We start from the raw sequence: 21,834 nt of genomic DNA on the forward strand, positions 1-21,834 counted from the left end.
AATATTCGAGTACATTCATCTATATTCGTGCATGTGTACCGTAACATACTCATTTCGAATGAATGCACTCATATACCTGTTGCCGTCATACACAAACAACACAACAGCACATTTCGACATTACACTATTTTCCAATTTGCATACCACAATGAAACATTTGTTTACAGTTATTTTTTCAAACTTACCGCTACCACCATCGTAGGACTTTATGGTGGAACCGCTGGTGTTCGACCTCTTAATTTCGCGTCGACCCATTTTGTTTGCTGGTGGCGTAGCTAAAGCGACTTCTACACCCCCTTCGTTTAGCACTGACTGCGGGCTTAGTTGCTCTTCGGCTTCGCTGCTAAAATCGGCACGCGATTGCGTTGAGAAGTGTGGGTAATGTTGGCGCGACTGTTGTGCTATTTGATGTTGCGACTGTTGATGTGTGTTGGCTTTGTTGGAATGGTGATGGTGTTGGTGCTGGTGTAAATGCGGTTGGTAATAGTGTGAGTGATGTTGTGGTTGGTAGAAATGTTTGGGTGAATTAGTGGCGGATGTGAGGGCAGGGGTGCTTGTGGTGGATGCGGCTAAAGCTACGGCTGTTGTTGTCGCCAGCGATGGTGTAGAACCGGTTGCTAGTAGCGCGAGATTCGGTGGAAATTCAAAATATTTCACCTGCAATGAATTGCCCGGTGAACTGCCCTTTCTGGTCGCTGTTGGTGTGCCTAATGCTTCTATCGTATGTGTTGTTGTTGCTGTTGCTGTTGTTGTTGTGTTGCCACCTTTCGCTTTGTGTTGGTTAGTGTGATTATTGCATGTGGCTGTGCCGACTGTGCTGTGGCTATTGGTTGTTGTTGTGCTGTTGTGGTTGTTGTTGCTGGTGGTGGTGTTGGTGCAATGGCTGCCGGCGCTGTGCGGTGTGGGTGGTGGGGGTGGACAAGCGTTGATGCTACCGCTGCTGCTGCTGGTAAATGATGGCTTGCGCAGTGATAACGGTCTCAACCCTTTAGCAGGGTAAAGCGGGTACTATCGGCCAGCAATACGAACCCAATCGCGATGGTCACTGTTATACCAGACGCCTGTAATTACAATTAAGAAAAACAAAAACAAAAGCTGTAATTAGAGCATGCTAAATTATTCTATAATTGGATTCGTTGTGATGGGCGCGATAAACAGTGGGTCCATTTACAAAAATGTAATGCAAACAGGATTTGTATTTTTAATTTTATTGGAAAATAAGCTACATTTATTTGGAATGAATTGGGTTGGGACTGCAAAAAATATTGTAATCATTAAAAACAGACTTTGAACTTAATGATCACAAAAATTTATAATTTAGTTATTGTAATGAATAACAAAGTGGAGTCCTCTTTTGTAATGATGACAAAACATTTAAATAATTTTTGTATTGATTACTAAAGGTGAGGAATGAAGACTAAAATGTATAACCTTTTTTGTAATGATTACAAAAGTTTGGAATCTTTTTTATGATGATTACAAAAAAAATAAGAATAGTTTTGGTTAGTTAGAGTTCTTTTTTGTAAGAATTACAAAATGTTTGGGGTATGCTTTTTGGAATGATTACAAAAGTCAGCTTACAAACTTTTTTGTAATGATTACAAGATATTAGAATAATTTCTGTCATGTCTTAAGTAGTATAGAGTTTTTTTTTATGATTACGAAAGTCTTAAATCTTTTTTTTACTAATTACAACTCTTTAGAATCTTTTCTTGTTGTATGTGAAGAGGCTTAAGTTGCTTTTTCATAACTATACCCTCAACAAAGAGTTGAAATGTTTTTATTTATTTTTTTGCTTTAGTATTGCGAAAATGTTATAAAATTTTTCTTTCTAATCGAACAGTTGCAGATGAATTTATCTCAGTAGGGTATTTATAATTTATTAATTTTATTTGTGATTACTGATTTCTCGTGATTGTTTTAGTTTATTGTTGATTATAGCGAAAAAAGTGAAAGTAACTTTTAATTTTTAAGATTAATACATTAGAACAGCCTGTATTTGCTCATAGCTAACTACTGCACTATACATCCATTAAAATTGACTATGAATACAATATATTGAAAAAGCATGCGATAATCGCATAGTTTAACACACATCTGTATCAATAAATTTTATTTGCATAACTTTAGGCGTCTATCAAATACAATTACCGAACATCGACGTGCCCATATTTGCACAACACAAATCCATTAAAATATCTAAACATTATGCCGTTATAGTTTATTTCAATATAAATTAGCATCAACAAGTGCTTTTATGGTTGAAGAAATTTATTTGGAATATTTATTGTTGCTTAGCAATGATTTTGCGGCATTTGAGTGTTATTAATTGCAGTAAATAAATATGTTGATTTTGTGCGATAAATTATTGAAAATAAAATATTAATATAAATGCATATGTTGTAAAAAAAATTTACAGAAATTAGCTTTGATGTTAAAATTTTGCAGAATTTATAATGAATTTAATTTAAAAGCTTTAGTATGCTTTGTAATCTACAAAACCCCTTAAGTAAAAAACGGCTTAGCTTTGACACTTTATTCTGAGAGTATAACAAAAGGAGTAAAGTTTCTCTCATTCAGGCCTTTTTACATGTGATACGCTAAAATGTATAAAAAAAGGATTACTACTAGACCAATCTTAACTACTTAATCCAATTTTATGGCGAATGTACTTAAACCACACTAAATTCTTAGTCGCGTGCAAAATATTGGCGAAAGACTTAAAAAAAAAAATTGTTATAATAATGTTAAAAAAAAGTTCTAACTAGACTTAACTTAGCTGGCTGCAAACGGATGTCTAAATTAAAACACTACTTCAAAATATTTTTTAGACTATGCTGTCATTTAAGCTCTTTTATATAACATTTTCACTTGCGTTATCCCCGTTTAAAAAATCTTTGTGTCGCACAGATTCATTTTAATTCTAATTCTAATATTAATTTTAATATTAATTTTAATATCAATTTTAATTTTAATTTTTATTTTAATATTATTATTAATTTTAATTTTTATTTTAATATTAATTTTAATTTTAATTTTAATTTTAATTTTAATTTTAATTTTAATTTTAATTTTAATTTTTATTTATATTTTTATTTTGATATAATTATAAATTTGATATTAACTTTAATTTTTATTTTAAGTTTAGTTTTAATTTTAAATTTAATTTTAATTTTTATTTTAATATTAATATCAATTTAAATTTAAATTTTAATATTAATTTTAATATTAATATTAATTTTAGTTTTAATTTTAATTTTAATTTTTATTTTTATTTTTATTTTAATATTAATATTAATTTTATGTTTAATTTTTATTTTGATATAATTATAAATTTGATATTAACTTTAATTTTTATTTTAAGTTTAGTTTTAATTTTAAATTTAATTTTAATTTTTATTCAATTTTAATTTTAATTATATTTATTTAATTTTATTTAGATCTATTTTTTTATTGTTTTCTTTCAATTTTGTTTTTTATCCTTCATATTTTCTTCTGTCCAATTTTACATCCCTAAGTGGTTAATTTGACAACACATGGCAAATAAAGACAACCCGTTAACCCAACAACATACATACAAATGAATATCCACACTGGCATTAGCTGCAGTCACTCAATCATTTAATACTTCAGTCGTTCATCCGTTTCCTCGGCGCTTTCCACTGAATTAATGGCAAGTCGTACATAAAAGTCATGATCTTTTTGCCACTCTCTACTCTCCTAGAGCACAACGGCTTTTACATTTCAATCGATTTCGAATTGAATTACCATCATATGACACCAGTCCAACAAGCACTACACACACACACATACAAGCCAAAAGTACATGCAACAGACAGAGGCAGACATGACCGTGGCTGCTACAAAGGACATTAACAATGGAAGCGACAGATGAAGGATTAATGTATTGCACCACGAGCGACCGCTTTTTTACTCCGCAAAAAAGAACGGAAAAGAAATAAACAAAATGAAATAAATCGAAATAAAAAATACACACAAACTAGTAAGGACAAAAAAACAAAATTTGGTTGCAAAGCGAACAGGGCCAGGATTTACTGGCCGAATGAAAAATGCTGGAAGGAAACAATTTTTCACCAGCCCTGTCGATTTCATTTTGCTTTATCGTTTTTGTGCATTTTTTCTTCATTTTCTTGCTGTTGCCTTGCGGAATTAATAAATTCATTTGCATTGTTTAACCGGAAGGGACAGCACGCACAGCAGAAAATACAGAAAAAAGAGCGAAACAAAATGCTGAATAAGGCAGAGCATTCGCCAAGCCACAGGCCGACCACCAGCGAGCGGATATTGGATTCTTTATCAGCGCTCGGGCGATTGTCTAAGCGACCCAAGGAGAGCGACTTGTTGCCAAGAAAACACACACCCGTCGTGTTCGCTGTATGTGTTGCTCATGTGCAACAACTACTTATCAGCAGTTATATACATATGTATGTGTGTTTCAATTCCTTTGTCGGCTAGTTGGTTTTTGGTGCTCAGCAGGCAGCTATGGTGTTAGTCCGCCGTGTGTTGCGTAGCTTTCTGTGTTACAATTGCCTTGTACATTACTTCACCTACACGCTAGGGACTAACTGCTCAACCATATTTTCTTGATGCAGTATGGCTGCTTCCATGGTTTGCTTTCTATGTATATATGCCTGTATCCTCAATATTTGTGTCAATGCATTTCTTGACGATTAATGTAAATATACAGCCATACACCTATACGTAGGCGATATGCAGTTTTATATCCACATACACATATATCGATATACATATGTTCATACTACTGTCACCTCTATTGCCCTCCAACAAGTTCTACCTTAATCGTACTCACTATAAGTACGAACACACTAACAGGTAGTAATACCCAATCATTCTCAATCAAACTCAACACACTGTCGCTCCTTAAGCAAACAAACACTTACATGTATTGGTATTATTACATAATACATACACATACCTGCTAAAATATCGAACCCATTCAACTACAGTTTCATATTCAGTACCATATTGTTGCATGACAATTTCGCAAATATTAAAATTTAAACGGCGCAGCGCCTGAAAGCAGGCAAACCGTATCATTGTATATCGATATGTTAACAGAAGTATGTGCATGTACTTGCCGCAACAAGTATTTATGGGGTAAAAGGTGTGGCGGTGCCTCAACACATTTACATACATACATAACTCCTTAACACAAGCACACGAGTTATTACAGGTGTATGTGTGTGTGTTGTCATTGTGGATAATGAAGTTGTTGTAATAACTTATTCAAATAGTTTTTGTGGTACTGAAGCTCAATTTGCTTTTCAATTAAAGTTTGGCGTGGCGAAAAAGCAAAAAAGGAGGAAAAATAACAACTTAACGATTTGTATATTCAGCGCCATTACCCAGCGGTCGTCCGTCGCCTGGCGTGCCGTCCAATATAGTGATGGATGAAAGTTTGTATAATGAGTTAAGTTTATTGATGATTGATTGCTGTAGCAAGATTCTGCCTGCGAAATGTAAATATGTCTACACTTATACACAGACATTTCGACAGGTAGGAATATTTAAATAGATCTTGAGTTGCATTTGGCTAATGTGATCATTCACTTGGAATGAAGTTGCCAATGATATTCGATGCTGTTGAAGAATAATTTTCAATAATTTATTTTCTGCTTAAATTTTTCGATCTTTTTGGGAAAATGTGTTGAAAAGTTTGTAATAAAATATAACAAGTTATGAAGGCTAACTTCGGTGTAACTGAGTATTTTACACTCTGACAATTTTCAAAGGCCACAGACGGGGCAAATGTACAGTTGTTAACAAAACTTTATAAGAAAAAGTGTTGCGAAAGAATTCAATGACGTTATGTGTGGGTCACAATCATATTTGGTGTCTAACTTATACTGTCAAAGTAAATAAAAGAACATAAATCTCTAAATTCATCTTATTAATGTTGGGGAAGGTAGATACCATTTTCCATATAAAAGGGGAAAGTAATTCTTAATTCCATTAAAATCTCGCATAAGCCTAAACAAAATTTTTTAATTCAGTTAAAAAGTCGGAAATCTCTATATTTGGTCTATGGGGGCTAGAAAAAATATTGAGCCGATTATAACCATTTGTAGCACAAGGACAGATATTTATCATAAACACACGCTCTCTGCACTTTATTAAGATAACTAACATATTGATCGATACCATATAATAAAGTAAATGAGAGTTCGAAAATTTTAAATTAGGTCTATGGGGCTATTGATCCGATTTTACACATTTTTGACACAAGGGCTCATTATTATCGAGAAAAGGGGATCTTTGAATTTCATTAATAGGTCTAAAAGTTTGACCGATATTTTCGGTATAAGGATAGACATAAGCACTGAGGTCCACATATTCGGCATCTGGGTTATCCGATTTTTGATTAAAAGATAGTATATTTTGAAGGAATTAATTGTGCAAAGTTTTGTTTCGAAGTGTTTGTTTTATATGTAGGGATATGATATAATCAGACGAAATTTAAAATTATGTTATACGTAGAATAGACATGGTTGCTGTCGGATTTCATCTTTCACACGATATTAAATTTAACTTATATGTGGGCGGTGCTTCGCCCATTGTCCAGTGTGGTTAACATCCGGTTTCATTTGCTTTAACACAGTGCAAGCCGATATAACTTAAGTTTTTGATGAGATATATACGTACTAAATTACAGTTTCGTATTTTAATTTTTGCTTTTTGTGAACGAGGCAATAATCCGATTTCGATCATCTGCAATACTAACTTTTCTTGGGTACAAAGGAGGACGTGTCTCAGTATCTGCGGAGAGGCAGACAGATTTCTGCTCTCGTCATCCTGTTAATTTATATATACATAACGCTATTATATTTTGATTATCTCGACTAGTTTTAGATGATATAAACAACCGTTAGGTGAACAAAACTACAAGTATTATGCTCTGCAACATGTTGCGAGAATATAGTAATAATATTGTATATAACAAAAATTAGCTTTATTTTAGAGAAGTAGCATGACCAAGCTTTCTAATACTGTGTACAAACAATTTATATTCACATATTTACTTCTTAAAATTTACAAAATTGTTTTTTAAATTTGCTAAATCCAGCAGTAATGCATGAGAATGTAATGCTAATGCAAATGTTACTCATACGACCTGTTGATCGCTCACGAGACTTCGTTAGCCACTGAGATATGTATGTATGAGCGTATGCAATTTACGCATATAAAGTTTAGAAAATTGAAATTGCGTCTTAAGGTTCCTTGATTAAGTTCACACTTAGTGTGACAGCCTAAAACAAGACGATTTACATATCTTAAGAATTCAAAGTAAAATTTTTGAAGAAAAAAATTATATATTTTTCGAGTTACACGCGATCTTTGAAGGTACTCCAATGCTGTAATAATTCCGGCCTTCTCCTAAGCTGACACCAAAAAAAATCGTTTACTAAAAGATATTGTTCGTACAATGACCTACTGTCGAAAAAGTTTCAAATTGACAAAATGGAGGTTCTAAAAAAATGCTGAATGGTTTTGTCCTAAAATTTTGGTCGTTTTTGGCCTGCCAAATAAAAAGACTGATAGGCTATTGTATGGATGATCTCCGTTTAATCACTCAAACAAATATGAAAAATCTAGTTTCGAGAAAGGTAAACTGATATAGCTGTTTAAAATTTAGTATGTTATTTTTCAGGCTATAGCCGATTGAAATATTATATATAATAATATAAAGAAAATCGCAATAGGTATGCCCCTCAAATATGATTTGTATAAGATATTTTTGGAAAACAGCCACACGGGAACAAAAAAACAAGCTTTAAATACAGTCGCACCGAAGCTATAATATCCATTATAATAATTTACAAGAACTTGATTACGAGCATTCAGGCAGCTGTATGCTATAGTGCTCCGATATCGACCGTTCCGACAAATTAGCAGCTTCTTAGTGAGAGACGTGTAAAGAATTTTATATCAATATCTCAAGAACTAGTCCCTAAGTCTATATACCGACAGACAGATGCACAGATAGATGGACATGGCTTAATCGACTCAGCTCATCATACTGATCATTTAGCTATAATATAGATACATATTTTACAGGGTCTCCGACGTTTCCTTCTTGGTGCTACAAACTTCGTGGCAAACTTAATATACCCTGTGCAGCGTATAATTAAAATTTATTTCAAACTAATTAATTTTAGAAATACTATAATATTAAAATTCCATTATAAAAATTAGATTTTATGCAACATTTAAAAAGACTCACATATTTGCTTAAAACAACATACGCATGGCATTTCAAATGCATTGAAGTTATTTTTTATAGTAACACATTCAGATATTTCGAGCTTACTCTTTATTAAATCATGTACATATGTATATATGTTTAGTTGTATATATGGTATATAAATTTTTAGTTACATATACATATGTAAATGATACATAACAAAAAAACTAATCATTTTAATTGCACATTTAAAGCATGTCATTAAAGTAGATGAATAAATTTGCTGAGTTTCAGTATTTACCTGCAAACACAACAAACACACACATACATAAACATGTGTACAGAAGTAAATCTGTTTTTGCCACGTTAGCGGATTCTTCTAAATTTACTTTGCACAAAGCCAATATCCCTTAATATCACCGTTAAATATGTAAATGCGTGAAGAGCAAACTTTTTGTATGCACAATTTAATTACAACCTAAAAACAGAAAAGTTGAAGTAACAAGTTGGGTGATCGTAATAAAAGCGAGCGAAACTGTACAACAATTTCGCCGTGAACTGTAAATAAAAACGGTAAATGGTAAATGTGAATGATAACTATGAAAACAGTGCGCACACATACATACATATGTACTTGTATATATAGAGTAGAGTGAACGAGTGTTGCCGTCCAAATGGCAAAAGTGGCTGGCGTGATAAAAAAGATGCGAGTACGATGAAGTTTTATAACGGTTGTGTGAGAAGAGTGCAATTTAAGTCTTTAATTAAATTGAGATTTATCTATGCATGCTCACGCCGGCGTGCGTGTGTGTGCTCCATTGGCATTTACACATGTTCCCACCTGTGCTTACATGCTTTTGTTTGCGTAAGTATGAACTTAAGTACTCGTTTGTACTTATGTATAGAAGCACATCATACATTGCTGTTACATTGGATGTATGAATAGGATTGGAGGAGGGTTGAAAATTTGCATACACCAATAAAAATATGCAAAGGGTATTAAGTATGGTAAGTGTGGCCATTCAAATAGACATACAAACATATGTAGGTGTCGGCTTATTTGATGTGACAGTTATTTGTTTGTTGAACGTATGTGTACAAACAAATTTCATTTGAAATGAGTACTTATGTTTAACTGTGTTTTAAAATGTAAAACAAAATTAAATACAAGCAGCTCGTAGCAGCAATAAGACAAAAATAATTTCGAGTTCTCATACAACTTTTTTATTACAATTACGTTTTGTCGAATCAACTTCAAATTTTCGGCGAATATACTCAAATATAAGTACATTCGTTATAAAATAAATAATCAAAATTTTTTTGGAATTCTTAAATCATTAGTTTCGTTAGCTTGAAAAAAAGAAAATTTCACGATAAATAAAAGCGGAGAAGAAAACTGCGTTCATTGGAAAAGTTACCGGAAAAGCGATCTAAATTATTGTACCGGTACATTAACAGAGTTAGGAGACAAGGTAGAAGCGAAAAGATGGTTGAATGTGTGGACGATAGCAGATATGTGACTGTTGCGAGTAATTACCATTTACCACTATATTTTTCAATTAAATGATTATATTATGCGAATATATGCAACGTTCATAGTTCATACTGAGGCTGAATCAAGGGATTTACTAAGACAGAATGTTGGCCAATTGAATGGAGATCCTTAAGATGACTGGAAATCAAAAACTCTTCGTAAAATTATTTGATTCAAGTCCAAATTTCAATTTTCCTTACTTTTTGTCATTATATTACATTAATTTATATCTCTCTTTATCCGTCGTAGTAGTTTTCAGGCTTCGCTCAAGCCAATAAATAATAGTACTGGGTTGAACTCAGGAAATCTGCAAAAACCCAAAGTTTAAGTTCACTAGTTGGCAGCCTTCTTTTCAAAATTATTAATTTATATTGCTAAAATTCTCTCACAATTAGCTACTGTGCAACATGACATCACTGCTGTGCTTTACCTGCAAAAAACCAAAACAAATAACCACAGAATGCACGCGGTTGCAAGTGAGACGAAGCACGTGTTAAAAATGAGTTAATATTTCAGACACGGTCATAAAGATTGAATTACAAAAGCAACGGCGTTTGAGGCGCAAAGGATAACAGAACCAAACACTGCTACTAATACCAGCGCCCACATGAATTACAAAAATACAATAATAACAACAAACGCGATGCTAATGTAAGCTATTATGGTGGCCTAATTTTTGTTGGCTTCGGCATTTCTATGGTAGTGTGTTGTGGTGATACCTGTTGTTGAAGGAATGCGCGAGCGCTGATAAACGCAAATTTGTCTTTGTCAGCGGCAACATGCCAAAGAAGGCGATTCATTGCTTTTATGACCGTCATGGCTGCCAAGCGACCAACTATCCATAGACCGGGCATCTATCAAGCCTCTCAATGCCCGCAGCTGTCAATTTATATTGCCTTACTTGATGGACTTGATGGCGAAAATGTAAATAGCCCGCGAGTTTGCTGTTGACGACAAACGACGGTATACAAGTACATGTGTGTATGTGTTTGTCACACTGCCTTGTAATGAAATAATAGGATAAATATGGTATGTGTGTCACTCACTGTGAGCAGCATGTTTTTTTGTAGGCGCAATCTACACAAGTAAGGAATATCGATCGATGGATATGTGTGAAATAGTTACATGCTTTAAAAAGTGGGTATTAAAATCATATGACACCAAATTAATTTTCAATTTTTTATTCTTATTCATTAGATGTTAAAGGTAACTAATTTTTTATCATTTGTTGCTTCAAATTTTAAGGGCTCATAGTAAATGTGTTTGTTAAATACATACTAGTGGGTTTGCATTTCAAGCGTTATTCAAGCATATAAAATATATAGTAGTATGGTGTAAAAGTTTTTATGTCAGTTACTGAAATATTTATATAGATGTCTGAGAGTTTTGTGGTATTTTTACAACATAACCAAAAACCTTTAAACCTGTTTTTATTCTAAAATATGAATATAAGTACGCTTGTTGCCCGGAAATGGTGGTAGAAGTAATTTTATATAAATTATGGTGGCATAAAATGTATAAATGAGATAGTTGTCAATCGCACTAAATAGGTTGAACAAAAAAAAAAAAAACTCTAATCAAGTATGTAGTTCAGTCGTACTAGTTATTTCAAATATTTATCGAGACTTTCGATAATTGTAAATAGAGCAAAAGTAATACCTGATTGGCTCACATTATGATTCTGACCGAAATATTTTTTTTTAGAAAAATCCAATCCAAAAATGACTTAAACTAAACAAATTATAGTAAGAAAAGAAGGACGTGCTAAGTCGGGTATAACCGTACATTTCAAACTTTTGCAACTTGCAAGGATCAAAGCCGGCTAAATACCTTCAGGTGATGGCGATATTAAAAATGTAGCGAAAGTGTTCAATTTAATTGTTCGGCGAAATTGTGCAGAGATTACAATCAAATTTGGTATTATATTAATTTATCTTGAAGATCATATACTCACTTAGTTTTATTGCTTTATTTTACTTCCCGTCAGCGAAAATTATACTAAAATCATGGAGGGTCAGAGAAATGGAAAGGGTGATGGCATTAATTTTTAACACTGCTCAGGTCTACTTGAGAACGAATTTTTGAACAATTTTTAAATATATAAACATAAACATATACTCATATATGGCGACAGCCGAACGGTGCAAATTGTGAATATAAGTTATATCGTGGCTAAGGCAAGCTTTCCCCGATTTTATCCATTTTAGGCACAAAGATACACTGTTATAAGGAAATAAGCCCGTACAATTTAATTAAAATACTTCCCACATATGTGGTAGGAAGTCAACTGGAAGTTTGAAAATCTTTATATTAAGTAGATAGGGGCTCAACACTTCCCGATACGATTGAACCCATTTTCGACACATATTTGGCGTCTGGGTTCTTGAAATTTTATAGTGCGATTTCGACAATTTTTGAGTGTAAGATGAAACATCTATACTATTTGTGCAAAGTCTTATTCTCATGTTCCATCTCAGGTGTACAATTTTATGTTTCTGGCGCATTTATTTATTGATTTATCGCGCTTTTAATACTTTTTAACAGAGCCGCTATATGAGGAGTGGGCGGCGTTAATACCCGATTTCATCTATTTTCGCGCTGTCTGTAAGGGTTCTCATAGGAATTATTCTAAATGGATTTGGTTATTGTAGCTTTAGTGGTTTCAGAGATAGGTACATTAAACCTATTAAAGGGCCAGGTCACGGCTATTTTTTTCAAAAATTTTAGCCCTCAGATTCCCTTGCTACTGCACCCCATCAACATGTAATTACATATTATATCTTAATTAAGTGCTTATTTATGGCATTTGATAGGATTTCGATTAATGTGGGCGTGGCAGTGGTCCGATTACGCCCATCTACGAACTCGTCCTTTCCTTTTTACCAAGGAACACGTGATAAGTTTCATTAGGATATATCAATTTTTACAACGAATGGGCAAACAGACGGATAGATTGATATCCGGATTTCAACTCGCCTTATCATCTTGATCATTTATATATATATAACCCTATATCTAACTCGATATAGGTGATACAAACAACCTTTAGGTGAACAAAACTATTATACTCTGTAACAACACGTTGCAAAAGTATAAAAATATGTAGTATATAGCAACAGTTTCATAAATTGAAACTAAAAGCCGCTTAGCAGGCAACATCAACGGTTGAAAACATATATGAACTTCATTTATTAGTTAATATTAATGCGCTTATCTAATACGAACTTATTGTTCAAAGTAGATATAGAGGTATGGTAATACCTATAATACCAGCATATCGAGTTTTCAACTTTTCGATAATAATTTTATACTGCGATTTGTCGTTTGTAATTGCTTCGCATGAGCTTTTACGTTGAACGAAGCATTTCAGTTCGTTGAAGCAAGTACATACGCCTTTAATTATGCTTACGAATTTCACAGCATATAAAATTTAAGTTATACAAAAAAAAAAGAAAAAACGTTAACTTCGGTTGCGCCGAAGCTATAATACCCTTCACAAATACAAAGGCCCCTTACAAGAACTTGATTCCGAACGTTCAATTTGTATGGCAGCTATATGATATAGTGATCTGATCTGACCAATTTCTGTGGAAAATAATTTGTTGCCTTAAGCAATAACTCGTGCCTAATTTCATGAAGATACCTCGTCAAAAAAAAAAATTTGTCCATGCAAACACTTTACTCCGACCGTTCAGTTAATATGGCAGCTATATGCTATAGTCATCCGATCTATACAATTTCTTCGGAGATTAGATGAATGCTTTAAATAATAATACACGCCAAATTTCATGAAGATACCTCGTCAAATGAAAAAGTTTTCCATACAAACACTTGATTCCGATTGTTCAGTTTGTATGGCAGCTATATGCTATAGTGGTCCGATATCGGCCGTTCCGACAAATGAGCAGCTTCTTGGTAAGAAAAAGACTTGTTCAAAATTTCAGATCGATATCTCAAAAACTGAGGGACTAGTTCGTGTATATACAGACGGACGGACGGACGGACGGAAAGACAGACGGACATGGCTAAATCAACTCAGCTCGTCACGGTGATCATTTATATATATACTTTATATGATCTCCGCCGTTTCCTTTAGGGTGTTACAAACTTCGTGGCAAACTTAATATACCCTGTTCAGGGTATAAAAATTGGTTTGAGTTTGCCAGCTGCCTGAAGATATCATAACCTAAGGCTATTAGCAGCACATAAAATCAAGAGAAACAAGAAAAGAAAAGGACACAATATATAGTTGAATTAATATAAAAGTTATGCTCAAGCGAAATTGTGTGGAAACCGCGAATGCTAATACAACGAAACGCGTGGGGACGCAGAAGCTTATTTCCTTGGTTTGACGAACGAACACATCAACGAATATACATATACACATTTATTCATATAAAAGCGTTAGTTTGTTAAATATGTGTAAGTACTGATTTTAAGGATAAAACTTTTGCTTGTAATTTTCACACTTTTTCACAGAATGTCACGTAGTGCCACACAGTTTTGTTGACAATACAAAATGAGTGGCAACAACGCGTGTATAGGCACACACATATGTGCTGGAAGCTATACACACACCCACACAAACAAAACAAGCAAACTTGTTCATACATATTTACTTCACATCAACATGCATGCTATTTTTTAACCTTTCTGAGTCGTGTTCATAAAATCTAGTTAGTTGTGTGCATGTGTGTATATGTGTGTTTGTATGTATGTGCGTCGAACTTTTTTGCACTAGTTCGGTCGCAACGAACCGTTATGCCGGCATTTTCAAAGGATATTGGTAACTGTTTAAGCAGTCAAGTGCATTAAATGCCAAGTTGCTCAAGGCAACTAATGGACGAAATGGGTTTGCATGCTTCAATGACACCAACTTAAAATAGAGAGAAAAAAATGTATACATTGTTGTGTGAGAATATGGCGAATGGCGGTGGTGGTTATGGTGTGCAAACCTTCAGCGTAACAGCTTTTTATCCTCGCTTAATAGTTGCAAGCATTTGAGTGTCTCTTCTTTGTTGGGTTTGTATACATTATGTATTTAGTTAGAAGTTTTGAAATGTCTGTGAAAGTACCAGTTTTCAACTAACCTCGGGTGAATTTATTTGAAATGGTCGCATAAAAACACAAAAAACTAGTAGCTATTGAGGGCATAAACTGAGCTCAAACTGAAATTTATTATTTATTGTAAAATGATATATATCCAAATAAATTTATGTATTAGTGACGCGTGATCCTAAGATAGGCGTTTTCGAGATTTTTTTGTTTATATGAAATGCCTCGTTCTTATACGATATTTTGATAATACTAAACGCATTTCAAGTAGTAGTCACGTAAGCCGATGAAAATTATTTCATCTGAAGACGATTTCAAATATGAGCACTAAAAAAAATGAGCTTAGAATCTATTTTGAACCAGTTATGTCTTTTTGGGAACCGACTTTAATGCTCTCACAACATTTTGCAAAAGAGTATAATATTTTTGCGCAACTTATTTGGAAAATTCTGGATATATTTTAATTAAAATATGCTTTTGTGTAGAAAATGTGTAAAATTGGGTCAATAGTCCCCAATATACTTAAACATATAAAAAGTTTCGAACCTCCAGTTAACTTTAGGCCGTATATATCGGTCAATCTATGAGGTATCCTAATAAAACTCAGAGAGCCAGATGTAATAATACGTGATGCCAACAGTGGATCAATACTACTCTCCATAAACCATTCATACTTAATGTACGAATCGAAAACTTCATAAAATTGCATGAATAAAACATAAATATCTAGAACACGTAGCAAAAAGTAGTAATGAAACTAAGTGAATCTATGACCTATAATATGTATAAGAGTAAAAACACGTCAAGTGGACCCCCCATTTTCCACTTGATCATCGAATTTGAATGTGAGTATTTTTTCGTAAAGTAGTCATCATGAGCAAGTAATTCCCCGCTCAGTTTTTTTAAATTTTAATTTAACAAACGAATTTTTTTTGTTGAAAATTTTGACTAGTTTTAGTTAAAAAATTAATAACTAGAAAACTATCGGTGACTTATAAGTTAATTATATGACAAATATGACAGTAATTTATTCTCAGTTTCGTCGAAAAACGAAAGTCGAACTTTTATGCAAAGTTTTTTTGGCATAAAGTTTGACCAATATCTGAAAGTATTTTTCAACTTTCTTCCTTCGTTTATACCTGAACTTAACCCTTTCTTACTTGTTATATAACTTTATACATAAGCCTTAAAAAGTTTCAATTATTTTGCTGATCTCATCTAAATACTAGTTATTTGCAGGTGATTTTAGTAAACCACACACATTATACTATTCGTATTAGAGTGTGTACATCAAACACCGAAATCACTTACATGGCCATTATATGGTCGCTTTACTGTTACGATGCCTTAACTCTCATACTTTCATATAAATATTATATTAACACACTATGCATAGTTAATACAGTTTTATTCTGTACTTTTATGTTCTCGACCTTTTCAACGAACAACTAAGAGCAAGCTTAAAACTAGATTTGCTCACACGATTTACAATATTTATGTATATAGTTTTGCTAAACCCTATATAACCTTAAATATATATTTATACGCAGGCCATCAATTTTAGACATATTAATACATAGATATATTACGTTTTTCGCATATTTTTTTATGCCTTCTGCAACCTTTACTGTTTTTCACCTGTTCGCTTTATGACTCGCACCGTAATTTACAGCCTAACACACATGTTCTCCATTTTTTTTTGCATTTAGGCACTAGACATCTCACTTCGGCGGCAACTGGCTTTTATGTACTTCAATGAATTCTCAAGAGCTCGTAACCACAAAAATATTCTATAAACTTACAGCTGGTGGCGAAGGCACTCAAAGTGATGTGCAATACAAAAGACACTTCTGTTTTTTAAGTGTTATATGGTGTTTTTCCAAGCGGTTTTTACGTTAAAAATTTTTGGTATTGAAAAGAAAGAGCATAAATTTTTAAATCATCAAAGCCTTATAGCACGACTATCTAGTGGAACATCAAACTAATTGGATAAATATTAAATTAGGACCAACTAATTTAACTAGTAAAAATTGACTTAATTGAACTAGTTATAAATACACCAGACTTATACCTTTTTTCAAATTCATTCACTATCTTTTACTCTATCACTTTCGGCTATCCCAACAACGTTTAGCTTGAGGGGTATATAGTTTGGATCCTTTCTGCAATAAGTTTAAGTTGAAATTGCTCTATGTTGAAGACAAACTTAAAGAACTAAAATATAAGTATTCTTTTATTAAACTTCTTTTTGAGAATCACTAATTAAGTTCTTCGAAATCATCCAACAGTTGACAAATATCGACCTACAAACCTACCAGAACGCTATGCGCATAAAAGTATACTTTACTTATAACGCAATTGTAAAATTAAAGCCGATTAATAATTTTTCTATTTCGTAAAATTTTTTTATTGCACGTTTAACAGTTTTTTCATTTTAATATTCAATTCCCCTTTTGTACATTGAAATTGCATACCTCTTGCACTTCGTTTTTACGGTGCCTACCAAGCTTTAATTTTTAGTGAATTATCATACCACGTTCTTTATGACTATTACTCAGAAAAATACTTTTGAAATGAACAGCAAATGTAAAACATGTTTTATTTTAATCCCTAGTTAATCATTTTTTCCTCCGAGTTAATTTGCAGATAAAGTACTGCTTTAATTTTTTAGAAGTTTATTAAAGCGTATGTGTAAGTATGTAATTTAAATTTAATACCCCTTAATTTATATTTTATTGCCCTTACACTTTTTTTCAGTAGTATTCTACTTAATTTGAAAGCTCTAATGCGTATTGTAAATAATTAATTGTCAATTAAGGCAGCTTACGCCTCCAAATCAGCGTGGCTGAGTGCAGACAGATATTACGTATATACGAGTATTTATGTGTTTTTGATTGCAGATATTTTAGCAATTTTAATGAAGTTAAAACTAATAAATAATTGCTAATTAAAATACTATATGCATATTTTTCGAATTTAAAATAACGCTTCGCTTAATGTTAAAAAAATAGTAGCACATGCTAAGGGTGAAATAACTACTAAATACTTTAGCAAATGGTAGGAATGTAATGTATTTATGTGAATAATAATGTCCCCTAATTCACAAGGCCTTATTAACCGAAATTTTAAGAACAATACGAACAGATTTAATACTAATTTGATGAAATATTTGTAACGATGAGGTTACCTGAACCGACGAATTTCTCTTTTTTTCGGAATAGTGACCCTGATAATAATAATTTCAAAGTATGAAAGGGTTATATCCACTTGCAAGCTAGAATAACGCGTTTTTTTTTGTGAAAACCTATTTTATTTTATAAATAAATGTATATTTACAGAATTAGATGTATTGCAATATTCGGCGATTCGTTTTCGAAAGTTTCGAATACACAAAATGTACCGGATTACCTCCGAAAAAAGGTAGAAATACCGGTAATGATTGGAGAATTAACAAAAATTTTGACAAAATGCCGGCTGTCCAAAAAAAAAAAAAGTTTTGTGTGAAATAATTTACTCTTCGAAGTGGCTTCAAAAGGGCAATTATATGAAATTTTTTCGTATTTCTTCGATCGTAACCTCACAAATCTGTCTAAGAAGGTCGTTTGTTTTAGTCGATCGGCCATGCAGTTTCAGAGAAAGTTTTCTCACCGACTCTGAAAACAGCGTTTCGAGAAAAATGCATTTAAAATTTTGTTAGCCGATTACCCTTAGTTAAAAAATTTTAACGCATACGGTCATATGTTCGAAATTATTTGTCATATCATCTTTAAACTTACGGAGAATATTCTCAAATATACGTATGTAAATTCCACATACACATCAGCAAAGTTTATTAATTTTCTTTTAAATTTAGTAGTGTATATAACCCCTGAAAAGGCAAAGTCACCTTTAGAAATTTTTTTTAAAATCCTCTATTCGCTCGCACAAATAAATAGATTAACATACCGATACGACTATCATTTAGACATCCTCATATATGTAGATTCGCCTAGTTATTTCGACTAATTTATTTCACGTATTTATTATTCTTTACTAAAACATGTTGTTTCAAAACTTGACATCTAAAAAGGAGGGAACCTTAAGAAAAGACATTATTTTGGAACTTCATAAGGATAATCCTTAAAAAGTTCTGTACAAATTTAAAAGATGTCTGCTTCAAGAATGAGTCATGCAAGTTCTTTATATAAAATGGAAGCAAGATGTTCGATCAACACTTGAATGTCGTATTGTAAAAAAAAGTATTAAGTATGATGTTGGTGGCAAGAAAATCCTTTGCCTAATTCGTATTAATAGTCAGTAGGAATTACAGGGCGAACAACAGCAAAGACAGTTCACTATGCTCGCCTAATGATGATAAACACATTTAAATTAAAACTAAAAAAAGCTATCTACTTAAGTCAAATCCTTTCACCGCAATTATCTGTATTATTTTTCAGTTTTTTAGATACTGTTCACTTTAATTAGAAATGCGCCTAAAGCGGCACAACAAAAAAGCGAGGAATATGAAACCAACTATTTGCCACACAACAACAAATGGCAACTACACAAATGTTAACTGCACCCTTGGGTACTCTGTACCGCTGCACAATTGTTGGTGTATAACAATGGAAATCCGCTTTATCCGCCTAACTGGACTTGTCTTTGTTGTACGTAGCGGAATTGCGGTAAACAAAGCATTTAAATGCACATTCAACTGAGGGAGTAGGAAGCGCGCAAGAATTGTAGTCAAGTGTCGGTGGCAAAGATAGAAAAGTTTTTTGTGTGGCAGCTATGGCCTCACTGCTTATGCTAATTCTCACATTACTTCACTAGCATGGAGGTCGCTTACGGTCAAAGGACTTCAACTGCCAGCTCATTAAGCGCGTGTGTGGCTAATGAGCGTTATGGCATCATACACACATGCATACACTGTGTATGCATGTGTGTAAAATTACCAAATAGACAACTTTATAAACTGTCTGAGTCATTGCAACACACTGTTGCACGTTTCCAACATACAATTAACAATTAAATATATGTGGCGACACGACTCCATGGAGTAGAAGCAAACACACATATGTATAATGCACACAGGTCCATACACACATATGTGTGAGTGATTAAATAGAGATGTGTTTGTTGTGTCAGTTGATGTGTGGATGTGTGGCTAATGATTGGAACGCTGCAAGTTATTGGATTTTATTAATACTACTAATATTATGGTGAAGGGTAGCACGGTTTTATGTGTTAATGAAGTGTGCATACATGTGCGTAGCTGTATATTTTGTTATGCTTTGTGGAGCATATTTAGAAGAGTGTTTTGAGCCGGCTGATAGCTCAGCATAAATAAAATTTTTATGGCACTTACACGTGTGTGTTTAAGCTCAAATGAGGTTTTAAATAATCGAAATTTATGATTCGTAGTAGACAAATTCGACAAATATTGATATTATATAATTTATTAGAAAATTTATGTGAGAAGCCAAACATTTAATTATTTAAATATTTGGATGCATTTTATAGCTTCTAATCGGACTTTGCTTCACCGAAAAAAGGAGTAAGTTTTCAGCCTTTTTCGTTAAATTTGTTAAATTCATGCTTATAAGCTTTGTTGTGGCTAATATACTAAAACCTTGCTTGCAATTCTATTACTTAATATTTGAGCTACCAGTCTATGTGTATCCGATTTATACCAGAATCTTTGTTCACTTCACTAGTCTCTAAAATTTGGCGAATCGAAGGACTATAAGGTGGGTGAGACAAAACTTTCCCAACCGCTGATTTCCAAATAGTTCCTCATTAATCGTTTCACCCGGTTTCAGAAGCTCAAAATACAACATGTGCTTCTAATCCCAAAAAATACAGAGCATTAGCTTGACGTCATGAATATTCAGTTTCAATTAGATTTGGTTGGTTGACTGGTTTTTACATACTAACTTATTGCATATGGTGTTGTCGTAATGAATCCATTTTTCACCACCGGCCACAATCCAATGCAAAAACGACTTCTCTTTGCGGCATTGCAAAAATGCAAAATCGTCTTTCAACGTCTCTTGGCTTCATTTCATTACCTGAGGAGTGATTTGGATGAAATAGTAATTTATAGTTATATATACGTATACATGTATATATATAATTTGAAAGGAATCAAGGGATTGAAAAGCTCAAACCCACCATTATTTAAATTTTCTATTTAGTTTCAATAAAATTTGCGTTAATTTGAAAACATTTTAGGTCACTATACCGTACTTGTATATACTCTTAAGTATATTACCATTTGTGTGGTGGCATATAGCAACCATAAAATTCTTTATACTATTTCTTAGCAGCTGCAAACAATTACGATGAAATTATTTTAGAGCCTAAAGCAACAAATTTTTAATACTTTCAAAGATTTCGATATGGAATGAGACATTTTCTAAATTACTTTTCTCCAGAAAAGCCTCTCTCTCCTTTTGTGTAACTTTTCACGCTTCAAAATGCCTGGTGCCACAAAAATATCTAACGTTTGTTATTTTTCTTCTTTTGAGCATTTTAAAGGAGGAAATGCAAAAATCTAAATACACTACACATTCTTGCACATAAATACAGTTACAGACAGTCACACAGTATATAGAATTAGACAATGTAAATCTGTTTACAACCGTATTCGCCACATTGTCAATGAAAGGCTTAAACATCTGTGTTGATATTTAATAAGACGCTCACAACAATTCCCTCGCGACGAAATAAGCAGACAATGTCAATGGAATCAACTGTCAGTCGCTCAGTGCGAAATTGCTCTGTTTTGGCGTTTGTCAGCTGCTACGCGCACAATACCGTAATACAATAAATGAAAATACAACCCAGCGAGCGTAAAGAGAATAAGAGAGAGAATACTACTTTTTATCATGAAAAAACTCAAATTTATTTTCAACGTAATGGAAATTTGAAATTCCCCAAATTCTCAACAGTTATAACTAAATTTCTGTTGGAAATGAGCAACGAGTTACTATTGAGAATTAACGTTGAACCTATCTGCTTCTCTAAAATATATCTTAGG

At 32.9% G+C, this 21,834-nt stretch overlaps 1 protein-coding gene across 1 annotated transcript in view; it reads right to left on the bottom strand.

Annotated features, from left to right (window-relative positions):
* The window catches only part of LOC106618785 (uncharacterized), an 89,364-nt gene that overhangs the window by 55,231 nt on the left and 12,299 nt on the right, over positions 1 to 21,834 (bottom strand). Inside the window, exon 2 of the mRNA XM_014236671.3 lies at positions 186 to 1,061. Within this exon, the coding sequence (XP_014092146.1) occupies positions 186 to 255 (70 nt within the window). The 5' untranslated portion in view covers positions 256 to 1,061. The remainder of the gene's footprint in view (positions 1 to 185; positions 1,062 to 21,834) is intronic.

Source organism: Bactrocera oleae, chromosome 2, assembly GCF_042242935.1.
Source record: "Bactrocera oleae isolate idBacOlea1 chromosome 2, idBacOlea1, whole genome shotgun sequence".
Classification (NCBI taxonomy): domain Eukaryota; kingdom Metazoa; phylum Arthropoda; class Insecta; order Diptera; family Tephritidae; genus Bactrocera; species Bactrocera oleae.